Raw genomic sequence first — 24,218 nt, 5'->3', positions numbered from 1 at the left:
ACAGTGTTGGCTAGTGCAAAAGAAGAGGCACTTTACCACAGAGCTTTTGGAGGAGCTAGGCCAGTATCCCTGCACCCAGCACCCAAACTTCAGCTCAGAACTACATAGCTTGGCTCCTTAACAGCATTAGTTGGGATTGTCAAAGGAGATGAAATGAGCTAGTCACCCAATGGCGCTTTTTGGAAAAATTCAGTTCTTATCAGGTTTGTTTTAAGATTGACTCTTCAGGATCAATAATACATTGTTCAAAGGTACATTAGCATGAGGAAATCATTACATAAATGAACAAATACAATAATTTCTCCATTTGTTTATTTTCCTCAATGTTTAAAAAAATCATCTTTTACAGAACAGTGCTCTTTCTCATGGCAGATGTGCCTCTACATTAGCATCGTGCTTCCTGATAATAGTTTACATGTTGAGAAAGAGGTGAAGAAGCAAACTGTACATTGACACTGTCAGTGTTTTCTGTTCGGTTTTTTTTCCAATTTGACATTTATTCAAAAAATAGTATCTTAATTAGCAGCTTGACTGGTGACCCCACAAAATCCTAAATAATACTTTGAAAGAATTCACTTTTACAGACACTTACGGTAGATAAAACAGTATATACAATTTTGACACATAAATACATAAATACAGCCATTCATATATAATGATACACCTAAAGTTCAGTTGCTATCAACAAGCTTTTCTAATTAGTTATTTCCTTCATTTATAAATTGCCCTTGCCTACTGTGTTTTTAAAAAATCCCCATAAAGAATCAATATCTGCATTGAATCTAAATATTAGGAAACATGGAAAATGAATCTTGCATATTCCCTTGTCATCTGACAAGAAAAGCTACAGTGAAAAATTCCTCCAAAAGAGACATTTTTTCCCCATAGCACAGCTTCACAGGTGATCAAACATCTCTTGTCCAGTCAGTCAGCTCTGTGAAGCTGAAGCGCAGCTTAGAGGGAACACTGAAGTTGGTACCATGTGCTTTGTTCATCTACAATTTAATCAAAACCAAATATGACTTCATTCATATTTTGATTACAGTGATTTAAAAATCCAGCACTCTTACATTGTTGTTTGCCCGGTTCTTAATGAAACAAAATGACCTTTTTTGAAAATTGAAATTTTTGATAAATTTGAAAATATCTGTTTTGATTAAAGGAGGCCCAATGCAAACATTGCTTGTTGCTATTTAACCTTATTCGGTCCAACACAAATACTTCTAGGTTAGAGGGATAGAATATTGGTTTTCTGACCTCACATATCCCTGTGGTTTGCATATTCTGTTTTCTGAGCAATGAGAAAATACTAAATCCATATGATGGTTGTAAAAAGCTAGTGATGTCCAGTATCAGAAAATTAATAAAGATAGAAAATTAGTTTGTTTTATTTCACCTGCATAAAAAAATCTTGTACATTCAAAAATTAGGGCACACATGCTTAAGGCTCTTAAAGCACTGGACAAACATAATGCCAAACTCAGCTCCATGCATAACAGAATGCTACGTTGCAAGCAGACTCTACACATATATACAGCTGAATACAGAAGAAAATGCCTTCAAAATGTATGTACCAATTCCATGATTAATATTTACATTTCTGTCATAAGATTATTTATTTAGAAACACCAGGAAATAGTATTTTCAAGATGTATTTGCCAATATTTAATGCAAATTTTAGGCTGTGTTAGGCAGTTTGCTCATAAAAGAGTGAATTCAAGGCCCTGCAAGCTTAAGCCATGTGATGATGGGACTAGGAACTCTGTGACCATTTTGGGCTAAAGAGGGGTTGATTCTCTGTTGCCCCCAAAGAGGCTCAGCAGAGTACAAGTAATAGGAGATAGGGCCACAGGATTCATGAGTTTGTGGATCCAGTGCACGGAAGTACAGCAGAAGCTATTCTAGGTTATACTGGATCAGTTACAGTAAAGTGTCAATAGAGGGATTGCATTGCAGTCTATGGTTTACCCATGAGCTGAGGATGAATTCCATCCCTCAATTGTGATTTAGTTACCTGTAAATTGTTAGGCGTGTGTGTGTGTGTGTGTGTGTGTGTGTTGTATTTCTTAGAGTTCTGAGTTTGAGCTGGTTTTTTAACAAGCACTAGGTCTGGTGGGAAGAATATATCTTGATTTGATTATAGAGAATTTCAATATTCATTGCCAACATTTCTGGATTTTCATTAAGAATATGCATGCCACCAGTGACTACTGGGCTAACTATTGTATAGCTTTACCTCTAACTGAAGTAAAGCTCCATACCTATTGTTTTTCTCACTGTGCTATGTAGTGTTGTAGTTTAAAGATCAAATGTTTCTCCCTTCATTTATACAAGTAGTTCCTTTGAAATCAGTAATACTACTCGTGTGAATAAGGTTAGCTGTATTTGTCACTAAAATGTAAGTGCCTTGGTGGTTTAATTGTTTATCAAGTGCTATGTACACTTATAGCATTATATTAACAACAGATAATATTCAAGGCAAAATTACTTCAGAGATTTCACTTAAACAATGAATCAATAATTGCATATGGCTTCCCCATGGACATCCTGAATGACACATGGACTTACTACTTCCACAACACTGGATATCAGTGTTGGCTGAATAATGCAAAGCTATAACTTTTATGATAAATTTTGCCTCTTTCAGCTTGCAAATTGTGGACATGCAGCGATACTCTTGATTTTATAATTTTTGGATTGTACAGCGAATCCAGTTGGTTGAAATATTTCAGATGAAACCCTTCCTATAAAGATGGTCTGTTTTCAAAAGATGATTTTCTTTTGTGAAAAATGTGAGTTGTCTAATTTATTTTATGAAAATTGCTGTGCCACTTTAATTTTTTAAGAAAATTGTCAGATGTGGTGTCATTAAGATTATAGTAATGTTCATTTTCTTAAAATAGCTTTTCAGAACATGGAAATTTTAGATAACATTTTGAAAAATGAAGAATATTTTACGAAGAATAAGTAATAGTTTCATTTTGAACATACAAAAAAACCCAAAAACATTTTGAATTTTTTTGCAGAAATTATATATTTGTTAACCATCTCTAATTGTGAATATTACTTTTTGAAATTTGAGTTGTTCTTATTGGACATTCAAGTCACCTGGATATTGTCTGTTAATACAGGTTGAACCTCTCTAGTCTGGCACTCTCTGGTCTGACAACATCTGTGGTCCGGCATGATTTTAATTAGCCAAATATCCACTTATCATGGCTTTGACCAGGTTTCTCATGGTCCCATAAAGTTTGTTTACAGACACCAGTTCCGACTCTCAATGTTCTGTGCTGCTATTTAGCTTTGATTTACCCCTAAATGTCATCTAAAAGCCCAGTAAGCAGTGGAAGTGTTGATAATGCTGTCAGGAAATATTGACCTCCTGTGGTTCAGCAAATTTTTTGGTTTGGCACCGGTCAGATCCTGAGGGTGCTAGACTAGAGAGGTTCAACCTATATCAGATATTCATGTTTACAAGGTGAACAGTGAATTTACATGAATATGCCATAATATTTGCTTAAATCTGTTTGTTCCAATGAATATCCTGCAAGAACATTAAGAGAAAGCACTCTTCTGTGAAGGCAGTGAGAGCTCATTTTTTTAAAATGGTTTAAACAGAAAATATTTTTCAGTAATCTCCCTCCACTAGTATACATAAAGTTTGGAGAGATATGCTTCTGGAGTGTATTGTCCTCTCATGCCCCAGATCTGAGAGAGAGGATTAGAGAAGAGTCAGCCTGAGGAAGCTGGTTGGACTATAGGGCCGTGTCCAGACTCAGGGTTTTTTTCGGGAAAAGTAGCCTTTTCCCGAAAAAACTTCCCCTACGTCCAGACTCAAGCCGCGTTCTTTCAAAATTATTTCGAAAGAACGCGGCTTTTCTTTCGATGGCGGTAAACCTCAATTTATGAGGAAGAACGCCTTCTTTCGAAAGTTCCTCTTTCGAAAGAAGGCGTTCTTCAATGTAAAGAGGCCATCTTCGAAAGAGAGCATCCAGACTCGCTGGGTGCTCTCTTTCGAAAAAGCGGATTTCTCTTTCAAAAGATCCGCCTGCAGTCTAGACGCGATCTTTCGAAAGAGGCTCTTTCGAAAGATGCTTTCGAAAGAGCCTCTTTCGAAAGAAGCCTGCAGTCTAGACATAGCCTAGAAGAGGCTATGGAAAGAAAGGGAATCCTATTGGGGAAAGGAATTTGCACCTAAAGGAGAAAATGTAAGTAGTCACGTGTTATGTAGTCTGAAGATCAAATACTGCCTTGAGATCTGTGTGCACAACTGCCAGGCCCTGATTCAGGAAAACACTTAAGAGTGTTCTTAATTTTTAAGAATGTTCTTGAGTCCTATTGACTTCAATCCCATACTTAAAGTTAAGTGTGTGCTTAAGGGCTGTCCTGAGCTGAGATGCTTTCCTGAATTGGGGTGGAATGACTTGAATTTGCTGTGAGGATCTATTTTCCCCTTGAGAGATCCACATAGCTGCTATTTTATACTTTCATTATGTTGCCCAAGAAAGAATTGACTGAGCATTTTTTGGTATGGTCCAAATTCTCCTCTGCTACACTGGCATAAATCTTGAGTAATTACACTTTTTGCAATACAAAAATTACACTGCAGCAAAAAAGAGAATTTAGCACGAAGAAAGCAAAATGCTTTAAGTACTATATGTTGTATTTTTAATTTTAATGATATATTGAGTAATGTGGAGACTGTAAACGGGGTTCTAGTTAGGATCACAATAGGAAAGGAATAATGTATTGATATTTTTCATTATTCTGTAAAATTATCTATTTGCTATGGCAGACACTATAATTTATCAAAATTTTATTGGGGATAATACTGTATCTAGTTCACTGATACTGTACAATAGTAGAGAGAGGTACACACTAAATAGTACTAATGAGATATGCTGCACTTTTTTAGAAAATAAAATGTTAAAGAATTTAATTATCTTTATCGTGAATACAGATTTGATTTGATTTTTAGGATTTTTTTGCACAATTTTTCTTTGTCTTGTGTTTCATGAACAAATTATAATTCATGGTAAGACTCCATTAGATATGGCTCTTTTAGTCTGTGTAATTTGTGTTTTAAATAAATGCCACCTTTTGGGGGCACATATTTTATCTGTAGGCAGGTATTGTTGTTTCAAAGTCCTACAGTATTTTGATTCAGTATTTTGCTTTTCAATGTTATATTCTCACTTATTTAAATTCTGCCTGTCTGCCAGCAATAAACTTTTTTTAATTGCACATACTGTACAGTAAAATTTACATGCCAATATAGTATGTAATCAGTGCAAAGATAGAACTCAAGCTGTAAATACACACACTTGGTATATTTGTTATATTTGTGTGTATATTTATTAATAGAGCTCTAAAAAGACACATATAGTTTGTGAGGATGAAATAAAGGTTTTTAAATGATTTTTCATTTCTTGGGGCCGAACTCTCATCTCAGATCCATGGGCATGAATTTTTATGCTCTGGTTAGCTACTATTGTTTTTATACACACAGGCATGACAATTGATTTTTTTAAAACGTTGTGATAGGGAGCAAGGTCTCTGAGATTTGACTCTGGCATCTATAAGTTGTATAATGTCTTTATGAACAGAATCTGAAGTGTGCAAACCAGAAGTCAAGACAAGCATGAAAAATCAGTTTCTAAAACTCTCTTCAAAGTTAATTTGCCTATAAATCATCCGATTCCTTTCTGCCCAAATTAAAAAAAGTATTTACATCTGTAAAAATCTTAACATCTGAGATGCTTCTTGCTTGACATGTCATTCCAAATTCTGTGCATTTCTTCTGGCGTTATCTGATGCACTGTGATCACTCTGCGATACCTACACAAGCTGTAGGCCATCTTCCAGTGATTGAAGCCACTGTTTTGGAAAGGGTGAATGCCAAGCTTCCGAAGACAGAGTCCCACATACACATCCTCAAGATGAAGAAGTCTGGTATGGAGGGAGGTTTTGTAAATCAATTCTGCTACATCTGCTGAAAAAATGTAGCCAGTGCCTGAACAGAATGGTGGATAATTGCTATCAGGGTACAAATCTCTGGGCATGTACCATTTGCTCCGGACATCCCTTATTGGTCCTCCATTGATGACGTAACCAGTAAAGTACCTTCTCCTTGGCTTGGTGTTGGGTTTGAGCAGTTTATAAATAAGGTTATCCATATTAACGAAAATATCACTGTCTGTCTTCATAACATACTTTGCTTTTGAACAAAATGTGGCCACCCACCTCATACCCATTAACGTTTTAAGAGTAAGGTTATGATAAGAATCAATGAAGTCCTCCACAATAATGTCATGAAAAATTTGACTTTCTTGCTCCACCATCTGATTTAATACAGGATCTGCATTCTTCCCAAGAAGGAAGAGAGTAGCAATTTTAATACCTTTAAAGTTGTTTTCATCTCCCCAAGTCTCTCGAATTGCTTGTCTTGCATCAAATTCTTTGTGAGTTGTGCTGATCAGAATAACTAGAAAAGGGATGCTCTTCTCACACTTATTAGGCTCATTTATAAGAAAATCAAATGAATGTGGATTTATAGGTCGAGTTCTTATATTGCCAAAGGAGACATTTTTCCTGGCTATCGATATGGTATTGAAGTGTCTGTGGCCAGAGTAGGAAGAAGTAGGACGGGTTATACTTAAATACCAAAGAGCACTTGCCCAACAAACTACTGTCAGAACATATAAACACGAGACCTTTGAAGCCATTGTTTCTGTAGCTCCTCTATTCAGTATACTGAATAAATAGCCTTCTTACCATTAGCATCTCTGTATTCCACAAAGGCAGCATATTATTAACAAACCTTAAAGTTCGATAAAGAAAAATAATTGTGTAATTGTTCATGGATCTCAGAGGGAGGATATTAATCCTGAAGATACTTTGTTTTTTCCTTCTTTGTATAGTAGCAGCTTCTATTTCTTGAAATTTTCATTTATCTCTGAAAAATATGAGAAAGAGATTTCCATTGCTATATCATATATTCTTGAGGACACTTATTATAAGATTTATCATTCTCCTGAATTGTATGTCATGAAGTCCTTTGATACAAAAAACTGTACTGGAATAAGCCCCTACTGGAAGAATATATTTGTGATATGTACAGGCTAATAATTCATGTTATATCCAATTGAAAAGACTATTACTGTATTTTGCCTCAACAATAACATTTAAAAGAGATAACTGGGAATTCATCTCCTTTTGGACTGCCACAATTTAGCATATTTTAAGATAACTTCTGCAGTGCTTTACAATAAAATATAAGATAAAATATAAATTAAGTAAATGAAATATTTAAATATAAATCCCAAATTAATATTTGCTTACACCTTCCTTAATAGATACATGAGTCTGTAGGACAGAATTAGTGGAGTATGTGTATGGATAGCTGCAAACCTAGTTTTAATACAAATTGTACTAATATGTGTAATGGTAATAATAAAATTAAATTAAGCAGGTTTGGACCGAGATTTCTGTTCCTAAGTACAATAACCATTCTAGGTGAGAATAGGCCTTCATAAAACAACCCATGTATACGTACACATTGTCTTATACGTGTAAAGATCTGAATATAAATATAGTTGAGACAGTAGTAGGAAGTTATGATTATAGTTTATTTCTAAACATACATTGCAGTAGATTTCTGCAGCATTACCCTAGCTAACACTGTTTCACCTACAGTAAATATTGCCCCACTGTATGCTAATGGTGACTATATTTAAAAAAAAATGAAACACTGAGAAAGCTGTTTGGAATGTAGCAAAATCCTTAAGCAGGAGTACATTTTTTAAAACAGTGTTGGTGTTCCTACTCTGTTACTGACACAACAGACATGTGCATTTTTTTTGCAACATAGGCTATTCTAGGAGGAGGAGGAGGTGTGGGGCTCTGGCTCCAGAATGGCCCAACTCCGCATAAGGCATTGCAGCTGGGGGCGGGGTGAAGGGGACGGACACCCTTAAGTCCTTTCAACTGCACATAGTTTCTACCTGCATCAGGATTCACCCCAACACCACTTCCCGATTCAGCCCTGTGCTGGCACTGGGACTTGCGACTGAGGCCCCTCCCCACTGCCTGCTTCAGCCCCATAAGGGAGGGGCAGCAGAGTCATGGCACCAGGTTTCAGCAGTGGGACACCAGAGTATTCCTAAAATGACTTGGGACCCCCTTAGGAGAGCACAGACACCCCACCAATTAGGACCACTGCCCTAGGGCAGATTGATATAGCAAAAATAAAGCAGAAACATGTCATTTTAACCCTATCTACACATTCCCAGGAAATTTCCTTTAATTAGGAAGTGGAAACACAGGGCCACTTATTCCGGAAAATCAGCCGCTTTTCCGGAATAAGCTGTGAGCTGTCTACACTGGCCGCTTGAATTTCCGGAAAAGCTACGACGTTCTACTGTACAAAATCAGCCGCTATTCCGGAAAAACTATGCTGCTCCCGCTTGGGCATAAGTCCTTATTCCGGAAAAGCTTTTCTGGAAAAGGGCCAGTGTAGACAGCTTTTCCGGAAAAGCAGAAGAAATGGAAAAAAGTGGTTTGGACGCTGCGAGACCCCGTAGGAGCCTGGACTTCCTGCTAACCCGAACTCTTAAAGAGCTCGGAGGCTGCTGGGCGCCCGTGGCAGGAGCCTGCCAGAGACCCTGCTGCTTCAGCTCTGCCACGTGCCGCTGTGCTGCCCAACAGCCACCTCTCAGCCCAGCATGGCAGCTCCGGGTGGTGAGCCACCTGCACCCGCAGGGGAGGAAGCCCCCAGGGGTCGTAAACGCCGGGCCCCATCCTGGACCCCCAGGGAGCTGGAGACCCTCCTGGACCTGTGGCAGGAGGAGGAGGGTCTCCACGACCTGCAGTCCCGCCGCCGGAATGCGGACCTTTACAGGCGGCTGGCACAGAACCTGGCGCAGCAGGGACACCCCGGCCGCAACTGCGAGCAGGTGCGCTCGAAGGTTAAAGAACTGCGGCTGGGATATGTGCGGGCCACTGAGGGTAGGGGGGCAGGACCCGATGCCTGCCCCTATTATGACCGGCTGAATTCTTTTCTGGGCCAGCCAGCCCCGCAAGCCCCAGCTGTCCCCGTGGACACCTGCCAGCGCCCCCCCATCGACCGTCCCACCGAGCCAGGGGAGGGAGAGGACAGCACCAGCGCATCCGGAGGTGAGGAGGCCAGCATAGCCACCGCCCAGCAGGCCCCCTCCATCAGCTCCTCCGAGGCTGAGGCCACGGAGGAACCCATTGGTGAATTTGTGAAGTTGACACTCCCAAAGGGGGGGGGGGAGAGCGCGGGGGGGAGCCAGGTACCCAGAGGGAGGAGGGGGAGAGCATGTCACTCAGGCCACGTGAGCTGCACGCTGCGTAGCATGAGGCAGCAAGCAGCACGTGCAACCATGTGCAGCCTGGTGACCAAGCGGCACATGGCCGTGGCAGGCAGCTGCAGGGCACGCCTGGGACCGTGCTGCTCACACACATTCGGCGGGACCAGGGGAAAGGTTGGATGCTGGCTGGAACCAGCCAGGGCCCCAGGGACTCAGCCCAGAGCCTGCAGCTCCGCCAAGGGTGCAGCACGGAGAACGGCACACTGTCCCATGCCTCGCTGTGAGGCACAGCCAGCTGCTACTGGGTACACCGCAGCATCACAGTCCTGTGACCATGGACCCCCACCGAGCCCCTCGCCTGCTCCCAGTGCCTTGGCTGCCTCCCCAAGGGAAGTCCCCACTGTGGCCACACATGTCCCTGGGCTACCGGGCTTGCGGGAGGGATAGTGGGAGGGAGAAGGGCCCCTGAGTTTTGCTGCAAGGATGGAACATCCCCCCACCCAGTCACTCTTCTGGTTCTGTCCAGGAGATATCCCACGCGAGGGGATCTGAGAGCCCAGACCGCCTCTGCCAGATGTGCTCCCAGGCACTGCGTGGGGATGCATCTCGCTCCCTGTCAAACACCACTGATTAGCCCAAAGCTTTTCACAGTCTCCACCGGCAGGGAGTTCCACAGGTGAACGCAGCACAAGCACCCTCCCGCCCTCCACGGGGCCAGGATACAGACCGGTGCTTACAATACTGGAGGGAGGACTCTACTCCAGGGGCGGTCCTCCTTGCAAACATACAACACGGGGGCAGGAGGGGAACCGAGTGGGCCCAAGCCACACAACTGTGGGGTCACCTGGGCTCAGGGGTGGAGGGCATGAGATGTGGGGACAGTGGACAGCCTGCCTGACTGACCCATCCTTTCTTCTCTTCCCTTCAGTGGGACCGGGGCCCGGATGGGGCCGCCCGTCCTAGTAACTGCCCCCCTTCCGTGTCCCAGTTGAAGGTCTCCCCCCCCTTGTAAATAAACAGTTCTCTATTTTGCTGTTCATTTCTGTGTTGGTAATTGTGTAACTCTAGTTAGTGTAAGAAATGATGTGGGATGCCAAGTAGCCACTTAACTTTAACATGGATGCAAACTGTGGACAACAAAATCTGTACTCTATCACTGGGGGGGCCCTTCTTAAGTGGTCAGTGGTTTGTGGTGCATAAATAAATACTGAGACTTTTCAGTAAAATGTAAACCACAAACTATATTTACATAGCTAACAAGCAAGAACGGTTAAAAGATGCACACTACAGATAATTAAACATAGTCTAGGCACAGGGAGGACGATTGGTTGTATTGCTGGCCACCTCAATCCTTTGGTCCTTCCGGACCTCAGGAGAGGAACAGCCAGGAGAGCCCTCGACGGAAGACGACTGGAATCAGGTACGCTGACTTGAGCCTTCCGCACGAACCCCGAATCCTCGTGGCTGTTCTTCGAGACAGGTGATGGTGGCCTAAACCCTAGCCTAAACTAAAAAGAAAAACCCTAACTAAGCCCGACGCACCCGACGAACAGTCTCAATGACAGCCGATGTGCTTTAACCCGACGCTTTACAATTGGGGGGGAGATAAAGGGAGGGCGTGGGGAAGGGTAGGGGACGGGCGGGAGTAGTCTGGGGAGACCCAGGCGACCCCACTACGGGGCTTGGGCAAACATGTCCACCAGGGCCTCTCTGATGCGCACCGCATCCTGGCGCGCCTGGCGGATGGCAGCTGTGTCGGGCTGTTCCAAGGTCTGTGCCTTGGCTGCCATCCATGCAGGGAGGAAGGCCTCCCCACTGCGCTCCACAATGTTGTGGAGCACACAGTACGCAGCCAGTACCTCCGTTGCATTCTGCTCACCCATCTCGAGACAGGTGAGCAAGCAACGGAAGCGGGTTTTTAAACGTCCAAAGGCCAGCTCCACTGGGTTTCGGGCCCGGTTGAGGCGGTCGTTGAACCGGGCCTGGTTCTGGTCCAGCTGCCCCGTGTAGGGCTGCATTAGCCAGGGCATCAGGGGTAGGCCGCGTCCCCGACGACGCAGATGGGCATAGGCACATCCCCGACAGTCAAGTCCTGCCGGGGGAAGTAGGTGCCCGCCTCCAACCTGCGAAACAGTCCAGAGTTCCGGAGGATGCGGGCGTCGTGTGCCTGGTCGGACCAGCCCCCGTAAATGTCCACGAAGCGGCCCCGGTGGTCCACGAGGGCCCACAGAACAATGGAGCAGTACCCCTTGCGGTTCATGAAATGGCCCGCTCGATGCTCCGGGGCCCAGATGGGGATGTGGGTGGTGTCCAGGGCTCCCCCGTAGTTCGGGAACCCGAGGGCAGCGAAGCCGGCCATGGTATCATCCACGTCGCGCAGGCGCATGATTTGCGGGAGCAGGACGTCGTTGATGGCGTGGATGACCTGCAGAAGGGTGCAGAGAAACACAAGGGAACACATCACATACAGCAGGGGTGAGTGTGTGCTCCCTTGGGCCCCTCCTTGATTCCCTCTGTCCACACACACACACACACACACACACACACACACACACACACACCCAGGACCCCCCTCGCCGCACGCCCCCCCCACCTGGCCTGTGCAAGGGAGGGACGGCCCAAACCCCTGGGCGACCCAGCCGGGAGTCTTGGCTGTCCCTGGGCCTGGAGTGCAGCACCCTCCTCCCATCCCACTCCCCCTGGGACTTACCTCCACGACGATCACTCCGATGGTTGATCTTCCCACCCCAAACTGCTGGGCCACCGAGCGGTAGCTGTCCAGAGTGGCCAGCTTCCAGAGCACGATGGCGACCCTCTTGTTCACGGGGATGGGTGCCCGCAGCCGGGTGGCGGCTCTCTGCAGCGTGGGGGTGAGCCAGGTGCACAGCTGCAGGAAGGTCTGCTTTCTCATCTGGAAATTCCGGATGCGCTAGTGGTCGTCCCATAGTCCGAGGACCACCCAGTCCCACCAGTCAGTGCTGCTCTCCAAACTCCAGACGGGCCTGTCTATGGTCGGGTGCTGATGTCACACGGTTGCCACGGCCTCCCTGGTGAGGGAGTCCAAGGCTATCTCTGCCTCCTGGTCCATGAACAGCAGGGCACCGGCCTGCAGCACGAGCCGCAGGCACCTGTACAGCCCCAACAGGGGCCCGACCAGGCACATGGCCACCCACGGCTCCATATCAGACAGAGCAGGGCAGACAAAACAAAACTCACAGAAAAGCAGTTGGGGGCCAAAGGGTGGTGTCCCCAAAACTCAGAGGGCAACCACCAACCCTGCGAAGGGTGTCAGTCCCTGGCAGAGGCCCCAAGGCACGGGAGCAGGAGACCAACGGCTGTCCGGCGAGACCCCTTTAAGCACGTGTCTGAACGGCGCTGTGGCCCCACCCCCGGAAAGGTCTGGTGGCCTTTGCCCTCTTCAAAATGGCCAATGTAGACGCGCTTTTCCAGAAAAGCGCATCGTTATGATGATAACTCCGGGGCCAATGTAGACGCTCCTTTTCCGGAAAAACTGAAAACGGAATAGTATTCCGTTTTAAGGATTTCCGGAAAAAGGTGCCAGTGTAGACACAGCTAGGATGTATTTCCATGATCTATTCTACAGCACTATTGCTATAGAATATTCATGGGTAAATGTAAGGTTAGCAGCAGCCTGAGACCAATTAGCCCACCTGCTTACACCTGGAAGGTGAGCCCGAATCAATTTCTTATCAAAGGCAGCTGAGGAGAAGGTAAAGGAAGGAGCTCAGAGCAGAAGAGCTTCAACAGAAGGGTTTAGAGTTTTCTTTCTAAAGAAAAGAAGCCAGGGACAAGCTGCAGTAGTGGAGCCAGTCCTGAGGTGGACGTAGAAAAAAAGGGGTAGCCCATTGGATTGGTATTCTGGGAGAGGAACAAGGAGCTGGGAGAACCAGAAAGCTCAAGGGCAGTGGTAGGGAAAGCAATAGTTTAAGTTGTGTGTTTTTATTTGGAGGGTGGTATGAGTTTTGCTGAGAGATGCTGGGCAGAAGCCCAGAAACCCCTGACTCTGAGAAGAGTGGGATTGGAGAAGAGCTCCAGAGAGCTGAAATATTTTAAATGAGTGACTAGTACTGTGCAGAATAGTGATAGAAATGTAGCCGTGTTAGTCTGGGGTAGCTGAAGCAAAATGCAGGACAATGTAGCACTTTAAAGACTAACAAGATGGTTTATTAGATGATGAGCTTTCGTGGGCCAGACGAAAGCTCATCATCTAATAAACCATCTTGCTAGTACTGTGCAGGACATGGTTTACTTGGGACACTGATACACCAGAACAGGTGAAACTGTAGGTGACTTAGCCCTACGGCTGAATCACTAGGAGAACCAGAGTACCACAGGAGCCCGGTAGTTATTGGAAGGAGGGGACTGAAGGGACATCCTGTAATGCTGCATCCAACAATGAAGGGATCTGCTTGCTGGTGAGTACCTCTTCTACACAAACACACAAGAACATCCATATTACAAGGTGGCTTTTGTAATCCAAGACTATCTGCTTGCTCAAGTTATGAAATAAGGAAGATGCTGCATGCTCAAGTTGGAATTTACCTGAAGTCCAACTCCTAGTATTTCAGTATTAGGGTTTGCCTTTCCCCATACTGATAGATGCTTTTCATTATAAAACACCACTTTTATACTGTGTATGAGAAATAAAAATAGTAACATGATGAAAGCATGAACAGTGTTATTGTACTAGCTAGAGCATACTAGATCCCTGGCAGTGCTACTCTCTTAAGAGGGTGCAACGTACATTTTCAAGCTTGTTCCCTTAAAATCAATGGGCTTTGGGTTTTGGAGCACAGGGGCTAATATTCTGAGTAGTTGTATTTGTGCAGCACATTAGAAATTGTGATACCGCAACTAGCCGTAGATTGTCATGTATTCAGGCCCTTCCCTTAGTCATCAATACAAAGGAGCAGCCTTTTAAAATCTGGTCTCTGTGCACAGGAAACTATATATCACAATCACTTGGGCATGCAACTTTTCTGTGCAGCTCTACTGGTGAACACAGTTTAGAGCAGGGGCTCCCAACCTTTTTCGGTCCCCGTACCCCTTTGGCTTTTAGTAAATCTTCCTGTACCCCTATTCAATATGAAAGGAAATAAATTCTAGAATCCACAACTTTTTTCACTAACACTACTACTTTTGGAATATTTCAATTAGGATAATCTAGTTATTTACCAAATATTCCCTGTACCCTCGGGGGTATGCGTACCCCAAGTTGGGAACCCCTGGTTTAGAGTTTACATCCATGAATCCCACAGTGGCACCAATGAGGGTTAGCCCCTCCACTCTCACTAGTTTGTTAAATTAAGCAGAATTGGGGGAGCCCATACAAAAAAATATATCTGCACTCCATCAAGGTTTTTCAAAACATTCAATCAGCTCTCACAAGATCTATAGGCAGCAACTACAATGTCTTTAAAAAGAAGGGAAGAAAGTTTGTATAAACTGCCACTCTGATACCAACACAGAATTCCAGTTAGGCTCCATGATGCTGTGTTGTGATGTATGATTTTTGGATGCCCTGAGTGAGTTATATTGCTCAGGATAGGCGAGTTATGCAATCATGCATAAAATCTCCATATTGCATCATTCTACCAGATATTCTGCATATGCTACAGAAAATGGTTTAGGAAATCATATAATAGATTGACTTACTGTTTCCTTATCCTCTCCCTAAAGAAGATAGGCATATTATTTACCTCAGATGGCTGTACAGGGGAAGAAAATGTTAACTAATACACTTTAGAAACTATAAAAATTCATGAAAGTTTTTTTTTTTCAATACATTAAATTGTGATTCTAAGCTTATCTAGCAGGGCAAGGCTGGAAACAACAGATACCTCATGCCAGTAGGAAGTGAGATTCTTAGCTTTCTAGTTGGGGTAAAATTTTCATTACCTATCAGATTTTAGAACCATCACTCATCCAAGAATGATTTTCTCATTCTGGCCCTTAGGCTAATGTAACTGAAAATGAAATTCCAGAGTTTCTGGTACACTATTTTTTTAAAATAAAGTTGTGACCCAAAGATCTTTTAGTGCTAATGGGCAGAGGCCACAGGGAATACAAAAGTATTATTGGGATCACCTGGGTCAGATATTTCTATAATAGCTCACCAATAGGTGAGATTTCCACTGAGAACCAGAAGCCCACTGGTCACCATCATCATTGCCAAATGTATGTGCAGATAATATGTAAGGAGTTATGTATCTACACTGGAAATTATATTTGTAAGGCCTGGGAGAAAGGCAGGATACCAAGAGGTGATGGAACTTGGAGATGTTCCTTTTAGGTCGGAGGTAAAATAATTATCTGTCAGGTCATTTGGGTAGTGCATGCCTCACACTGTGTGCCTATTTGCATGATGAGTGAAGGGTAGAATGAAAGACTACAGTCTACAAGGCTATGTCTAGACTATAAGCCTCTTTCGAAAGAGAGCGTCTAGACTGCACACGGAATTTCGAAAAAGCAAGCCGCTTTTTCGAAAGAAAGCACCCAGTGATTTGGATGCTCTCTTTCTAAAAAGCCTGTTTGCTTTCAAGAACGCCTTCTTTCGAAAGAGCACTTTCGAAAGAAGGCGTTCTTCCTCGTGGAATTAGGTTTACCACCGTCGAAAGAAAAGCCGCATTCTTTCGATTTAATTTCGAAAGAACGCAGCTGCAGTCTAGACGCAGGTGAAGTTTTTTCGAAAAAAGGCTACTTTTTTCGAAAAAACCCCTGAGTCTGGACACAGCCCAAGAGAGGAAATTTACAGGATAAAGCACACAGCAGGGAGGTATCCTCTTCATGAATAAAGACCAAGAATTCTTCACCTGGTGTCCTTCACCTACGAGGTTAGCTGACCATGTGCAGAGTCTGGCCTTAAAGCACAAGGGTTTTGGTGATCAATACTCTACAAGATAAGAGTGTCTTGTTAATTAAATCTAGGGTCTAGAAAGTGTTATGATTTTTATGTATATGAAACCATTTGTTCAATACTTTTACTTGCAGCTATTTGAATCTCTGTGCTTTGGATAATTTGAACTTGTGCTTGCTTTCCCTTTAAACATCTAAATACTGTGGGCAGAGTAGAGCAATGAACTGAGGTGGAAGCAGTAAGTTGGAGGTGCACTGTTCCTGTGGAAGTAGCAGACTTGTGAACACAAGTGTCAAGTGAAACAGGAGCTGGACACACCAGGAGAATGCTCAGAGGACTCAAGGGTTGGAGCAGGCCTATTGCTAACCTGGCAATAAATATCAGGGCCTGCAAAGCCTAGAGGCTTTCTGTTGACCATGGCCAGTGGAGATGAACAGTTGACTCACAATAGGCTCAGAAAAGGCTTCCAATTCTAAGAGCAGCCCTGGGTACCCCAAAGGAGTGTCACCATGGCTGTTGCTAGGGTTGGAATATTAAACTTAGCGTTGGTAGTGAGAACATACGTGAAGAATGCAGGTGAGGTGATCAAAGTTGTATAAATACGTGATTCATACAGTGCCACATGGTTCTGCAGTTCACCTGCTTCAGAAATATATTCCAGAGATCACCATCCCATATGTAGGGTGTTTGTAACACACAATGTAAATACATGCTCTCGAAAGCTTCGTTGGTTTCCTTTGCAAACAGATTTTTAGCTTTATGATGTCAATAGTGTGTGCTTAATAAAAAAAACAACAACCCAAAACCATATGGAAATAACCTTCTTAGTCACCCAGAAATTGCACCCTGATGTTCCTAATCTGTTAGAAAATAGGCGTAGTATTAGTGAGAACTGTCAGTGAATGATTGAAATGACACCTCACAAATTAAAACAGGGAATGGAAGAGAACTCAAATTAAATAGCTGATTAAAAACAGGGATTTTAAATTCCTTGTTTTAAAGAATGTGTATTAATAGGACTTTTTTAGTAGACTGCGGGGTAGCCAATATCTACATGATCTAAAGGGAATGTCAGATATAGCAATGGAATATTTCATAGCCATTTCATTACTTGCATCCAGAATGTCAGGTCAAGTTTCATATCAAGAATATTAGTACTGCATGCACAGCAAATATTAAAGCTTTGTTCAGAATATTAGATCTTGGATTTTCTTATGTAAAGTGGCATTTTTAAAACTTTCTATATTAGCTTAAAGGTACCAGAATCTCATTATTAAAGATCTCCATTATCCATACAGGATCTGATGGCATTTTGTGTGAGCAAGCAAGTAAATATTTTGTTTTGATGACCTTTCTGATTGGAGGGGGAACACATGGAATCCTGCAGATAAAATAAATGATTTCAGGTAATTTATATTCATAATATGGTAGAGTAGGGAAAAATAAAGCTTTTTGTGTTTTGGGTCATGGTGCCACAACCAATGTTTCAGGTTTTCTGTTTTCATAAACTTTTTTGTGTTAAGCATTTGACAGAATAGATCAATGTGCTCCATTTAGCACTCTCAGAGTCAGTGCTACTGGTGCCTTAATACACACAAACACTTCAAGCTCTCTGAAACCTTTCAGAAACAATACACGTGCTTTCTCTTGACAAGACTCACATACGTTTTGTAGCACAGTGTCACACAAAGCCGTTAATCACATAGCTTTGTCTGCTCAGATGTTTGTAGTAGTATCTTGACTTTGTAGTCCTAAAAATACAATACAAAACCTTCTTAAAACATTTCTAACGTAGTTAATTGTATCAAGCTATTCCATTTTGCTGTCAATATTTCACGAGAGAGCTCACATATACAAACTGTTTCCTTTGTCCAGTGCTCTCAGAGGAGTGAAGAACTGAGAAATCTATTTACCTGGGTTCCAGTTTAAATGTTTCTCCTCACTGGAGACAACAATATTAGCCAAAAAAGCTTATATTAAGGACATCCGCGGTAGAAGTGGGGATGTTTTTTTTTATTTAGCACTGGAGTGCATTCAACTTCTTGTGCTCTTTATGAAATAATGCATCTGACAAAGTGGGCTCCAGCTCATAAAAGCTTATGCCCTAACACATTTGTTGTTGTTGAGTCCTGTGGTACCTTGAAGACTAATATATGAATACATTAAGCAGAGGTACCTAGAACAATATATCTGAGAAGTTAACCACTAATTGAGAATGTTAAAGGTTGCCAAGTGCTTGTGCTAAACATAATACTGATTCAGCAAAGTACCTAGGTTTGGCATTAATGGGTCTAATCGTGCCTTAAGATTAGGCATGTGACTAACTGATTTGCAGGATTATAAGTAAACTGGAATCTGAGGCAATGTCACACACACCCAACCAGCACACTGGCATTTTTTGAGATGCTTCAAGTATATTTTAAAATATTTTTTAGTTTGGCTCAAAAGGAGTTAGTAATCAATCACAGTATTCTTTTTCTAGGATGTTTAATACTGAATTCATCCAAGTGGGGAGAGACAATATTATGTGGCTTCTTTGACTAACCAACTTAGAACAAACTGAGGCTCATTGAGAAAATTTTCATGCATTATCTGCACACCATAATACATTTACTAGATAATTAATACATTTGAGAATTTTACCAACTGTTCCTAGACAATAATAAAGCAGAGGTGGGAAAAGTGACATGGAGTAAATGTAATATCTGCCAGTTCTCCAGGGCTCCCTCTTTCTTATCAAGATCCTATTAGTCTTTACTGAATTAGCTTGTCAGATATTTCCCTCAACTCCAAATGCATTCTTTCAATGGAGTAACTGGAAACAGCAATATTTGCACAGGGTGTGATGGACATCTACAACTCTGTAAGCCTGGCATATTGCTGCTGTTGCAATCCCTCTCATCTCACTATTTCCCCTTGGGGCTTTACACAGAAGTTGAATAGGAGTGGTGACAACACTGAGCCAGGTAAAACAACCCAGCTGATAGCCTTTGCGGAGGTGCAGCTGCTCATCATGATGCTCCATAGTCCCTTAGGGTATGTCTACACTACAGAGTTAGTTCGAACTAACGGATGTTAGTTGGAACTAACTTTCATAGGCGCTACACTAGCGCTCCGCTAGTTCGAACTTAATTCGAACTAGCGGAGCGCTTAGTTCGAACTAGGTAATCCTCATTTTACGAGGATTAAGCCTAGTTCGAACTAGCTAGTTCGAATTAAGGGGTGTGTAGCCCCTTAATTCGAACTAGTGGGAGGCTAGCCCTCCCCAGGTTTTCCTGGTGGCCACTCTGGCCAACACCAGGGAAACTCGTCTGCCCCCCTCCCGGCCCCGGACCCCTTAAAGGGGCACGGGCTGGCTACGGTGCCCATGCCAGGTGCAAGCCTGCCAGCACCCAGCCAGCAGACCCTGCACCTGGCACGGCTCGAGCCAGCCACCCGATGCCCCCCAGCACTCCCCCTCTTCCCGGGACCAGGCTGGCGGCTCCCGGGAGCTTGCCCGGGACCGCAAGAGGCGGGCACCCGCCTGGGCTAGTGCAGACATCGTGGATTTCATCCACGATCTCCGCACTAGGCACAGGAAAGTGGCCATCTAGGGCAGGAGAGCTGCCAGCCTGGCCACCCAGGAGCAGGTGTGCATGAAAATCAAGGGGGTCCACTGAGACCCCCGACCCTGAGCCCTGAGCTTACAATGGCCGTCCTGGGTCAGACCAAAGGTCCATCTAGCCCAGTAGCCTGTCTGCCAACAGCGGCCAACCCTTGGAGGGGATGGACCGAAGACAGTGACCAAGCCATTTGTATAGTGCCATCCCTCTCCAGCCTTCCACAAACCTTGGGCAGGGACACCACTCCTACCCCCTGGCTAATAGCACTCCATGGACCCAACCTCCATGACTTGATCTCACATCCCTTTAAACTCTGTTCCAGTTCTAGCTTTCACAGCCTCCTGCAACAAGGAGTTCCACAGGTTGACTCTTTGCTCTGTGAAGAACAACTTTCTGTTACTAGTTTGAAGCCTGCTACCCATTCCTTTCCTTTGGTGTCCTCTAGTCCTTCTTTATGGGAACTAATGAAGAACTTTTCTGTATGCACCCTCTCCACCCAGCTCCTGCTTTTAGAGACCTCTATCCTGTCCCCCCTCCGTCTCCTCTTTTCTAAGCTGAGAAGTCCCAGTCTCTTTAGCCTCTCTTCATATGGGACCTGTTCCCAACCCCTGATCATTGTAGTTACCCTCCCCTCTCCCAGCCTCTCTCTTCCCCTCTCCCACCTCCTTTTCCCAGTCTCCCCCAGTTTTGTTAAATAAAGACAGATTCCATTTTTGAACACAACTGTCCTTTATTTTGTACATCAAGAAAAGGGGCTAGGGAAGGGTAAGTGGACGGAGGTGAGGGAGGAATGGGGTACGAGCCCCCGATGGGGAGGACTGGGCTGGCTCCGCGGGCTTCTGGGGGTGGAAGCTCTCCTGCAGCCCCCCAATTGCCCCCTCTCCCCAGATGGCAGCCTGCAGCAAGTGCAGCCGGTCTGATGGCCGAGTGCTGTGATGTGCCCAGTGTGGGTACTCCGGGCAGTCCAAGCCAGGACTGGTTTGCAAGCGGGGCACCCCTGAGAACTGTCTGTCCGGGGTGGGGGTCGGTACCCTTTAAGCACAGCCCTCGGCTAGCCTGAGACAGCATCTCCACGCTCTAAGTCCTCCTCTGATGCCCTGCCGGCACTGCTTCCAGCCATCCTTAAGCCTGGTTCAGGGTCCACTTAATGTGGACATGCTAGTTCGAATTAGCAAAACGCTAATTCAAACTAGTTTTTAGTTTTAGACGCGTTAGTTCGAATTAGCCTAGTTCGAATTAACTAATTCGAACTAAGTTAGTTCGAATTAGCGCTGTACTGTAGCCGTACCCTTAGAGAGCAGCAAGCCTAGCTGAGTGAAGGCAGCACCATGCACATCTGCTTACACTGTACACCTGAAGGAAAAGGAGATAATGATGCTAATTTTAATAAGTATAACAGACTCTAATCTGCTTTCTTGGAAGAGGAGCTTTTGCAAGAGTCTTCTCCAATTATGGCTTTCATTTGTATACAGCCCAAGGCATGGAAGATTCTCTACGACTTATGAATATCTGACATTACTCAAGTAAGTTTGTCTTGTTGAGAGATCATTATTCAGCTGCAAAGAATTCCAGGGAAACTTTCTGGCACTATAACAGTAATTTCCTGACACAATTCTGGACAGATGGTATAGGTGTGTGGTGGTGGTGTGGTTTGGTGTGGGTGTGTGTGTGTTTTTTTTTTAACAGGAGATTGCAAGCTATTCTCCTGCAGCTTTATTTGAAGGCTTATTAAACATTCCCAACATTTTGCAGTCCCTGCGTGAAACGGATTGAGTACAGCTAAAAGTCACATCTACGTAAGGTTTTCTTTCCATAGACCTACATATGGAATTGGGGATTGGATTATTAAAGGCTGAAGTCTGGATGGGACAAGTACACAGGTCCTAAGTTTCAAAACAGGTTTTTTTTAATGTGTGTCCATTTTTGGTTGACAAAAGACACTTTACTAGAAACCTTTAAAAATAGATCAGGATGGGCTCAGAGAAAATTCATTTCACCAAAACAGGAGCTATATTGTAAATAATTGCAATCTAATGTAAATCCCAAAACACTTCCAAATGTCATGTTTTTGGAAGCCATAGCAATGAATCATTTTTGCTGACATTTTAAACATGTGCCTTGAGTGTAGTCTCATGTTTGTAATGAGATCATCGCTAACTCATCTAACACTGATGTCCCAGTCACAGATCTGTAATTTCAGGATGGAAATAAGCAGCAGGAAAAAGCAAATCTTTGAGCAGAGACTGACAATTGCTGAAGCTTAGCCAAAATAAAATTAAAATAAAAGTAGTGGCCTTGTAATTTGAAAGGCCTACCACCAACTAGGAATGGTTGCCATCCAGACCCATTTTTTTTATGTTGGCCTGTGGTGAGTACAGATAAGTAATATTGGTTTTGGAATATTTCTCTTTGAAGGTGGTTTGTTCTGAGCCTAGTTCTGGTCTTGCTGGAGTTAATTGGAGTTTTGCCATTGGCTTCACCTGTAGCAGCAGAATCAGATCTTCTATGCAAATATACTTAGGGCTAACTAACAGAAGAGGAGTGAAGTGAAGAAAATAAACACTATGAGCAGAAGAATTTCTTAGCAAAGTGCTTTATCAAAGTTTTCCAGTAGATGTCAAGTGTCAAATCCATGCAGCGTTTTTTCTTCTTGAATGCCTTTTAGACACAATTTAAAAAACATTCTTGACTTCATGTTGTGATAGGTCATTTGTACTTACATCAATCATGTCCTCTTACAGCAGTAATGTGTAAATTGCATCTTGGTGGGGTTATAAACTGATGCAAATAACACAGTTCACCTTGGGTTACCATAGCCACAGCCATTATTTTCTATAGCTATTGTACTGTATTCTGCTGTGAAATTTCACAGCAAGGCACTTATCTCATGTCACTGCCAAATTGTTACAATAGTGTGTGTCTAATGAAAAGTTTAAGACCAAAAAAGGACCCTGAATTAGTTCTTAAATTTTGCTTTTCAGGAGAAAAACCATTACTGGCTCCTTAATCTTTATTGCCCACGTAACTTAATTTATTGATTCTAGTAGTAAATAAACTTCAAGTAATAGTCAATATTTCAAAGCGTTCACTAGTCTTGTCTTAATCTTGCTCAGACCTCTCCACTTCATTTCCTTAGGATTTATAGAGATTCCATGTTGACACATCTTGGGGTCTTTCTGAACAATGACTATGGCCTGGAATATAGAGGCTTATCTTGACAATACTGCCATTTTCAATTTAAGCTGTGTCAGGAAAAAGGGCTAACAATGTGAAGACCAGAAAGATGAACATAAGTATGATTTCGGACAAACTGGATCATGAATCTGCTTTGTATAACTCTCAAACAATCAGGAGCACACTGAAGCAAAACTACACCCTATTAAAACTCTGGGATTTACTGGGAAAAGTTTATAGTTTCAAATTCCCTTTGTGGTACCTGTCACAATATCTGAGGTAGTTTTATTGCTTAACTTCATAAATTGGTTTCGAGGGGTACCCGAGTTAGTCTGTAGCAGGAGAAACTTTAAAAAACAACACACAGTCTGGTAGCACTTTGAAGACTAACATAACGGGTGTGTCTAGACTAGCAAGATTTTGCGCAAAAGCGGACGCTTTTGTGCGAAAACTTGCCAGCTGTCTACACTGGCCGCTTGAATTTGCACAGGAGCACTGGCTTTGTAATGTACAAAATCAGTGCTGCTTGCGCAAATACTTTCATGCTCCCGCTCAGGGGAAAGCCCTCTTGCGCAAGAGGGCCAGTGCAGACAGGGAAGAACTGTTTTGCGCAAAAAAGCCCTGATGGCTAAAATGGCGATCGGGGCTTTCTTGTGCAAAATCGCGTCTAGACTGGCCACGGATGCTTTTGCGCAAAAGCACTTTTTGCGCAAAAGCATCCGTGCCCCAATCTAGATGCGCTTTTGTGGAAATACTTTTTAACGGAGAAGTTTTTCCGTTAAAAGTATTTCCACAAAATCATGCCAGTCTAGACACAGCCAACATGTAGATGGCATCATGAGCTTTCGGGAGTACAGCCCACTTCTTCATCTGAGAGCTACATGTTTTGTTACTAGACTGTGTGCTACCAGACTGGTGTGTTTTTAAGTTTTTCATAAATTGGGATCATCTCTGTGGAAAGATTTAATTCTCAGTATGGCATATAAACGTATTAGACCCTAGCACCGATCCAACCCATAAGAGAAGCAGTATTTCCATAATTGCCTATCTCTTCTTATATAAACAATTGTGTTCCTTTGTTATAAAATGCATAATTGTACACCTGTTTATAGTTTGTAACATGCAAAGAATATACCTTAGGCCAGGTTAAGAACCATAATCTGACAGTTTCAGGGACGTAGCTGTGATAGTGTTTCAGCAAAAACAAGGAGTCCAGTAGCAAATAAAAGACTG

At 43.4% G+C, this 24,218-nt stretch overlaps 1 protein-coding gene across 14 annotated transcripts in view; it reads right to left on the bottom strand.

Annotated features, from left to right (window-relative positions):
* Positions 1 to 295: 295 nt before the first annotated feature.
* Positions 296 to 24,218, bottom strand: part of B3GALT1 (beta-1,3-galactosyltransferase 1) — a 377,442-nt gene continuing 353,519 nt past the window's right edge. For 12 of the 14 annotated variants that reach the window (XM_075933545.2, XM_075933535.2, XM_075933540.2 and 9 more), the window contains one exon: positions 296 to 6,955. In XM_075933545.2, the coding sequence (XP_075789660.1) occupies positions 5,745 to 6,725 (981 nt within the window). In that variant the 5' untranslated portion in view covers positions 6,726 to 6,955 and the 3' untranslated portion in view covers positions 296 to 5,744. Of the gene's footprint in view, positions 6,956 to 11,872; positions 17,961 to 24,218 lie in introns of those variants that run through there. The other 2 variants (XR_016350045.1, XR_016350044.1) reach the window with 1 other exon arrangement.

Source organism: Pelodiscus sinensis, chromosome 7, assembly GCF_052426305.1.
Source record: "Pelodiscus sinensis isolate ZL-2025 chromosome 7, ASM5242630v1, whole genome shotgun sequence".
NCBI lineage: Eukaryota > Metazoa > Chordata > Testudines > Trionychidae > Pelodiscus > Pelodiscus sinensis.
The sequence above is the reverse complement of the archived record's forward strand: the minus strand, read 5'-3'. Positions and strand labels throughout refer to the sequence as shown.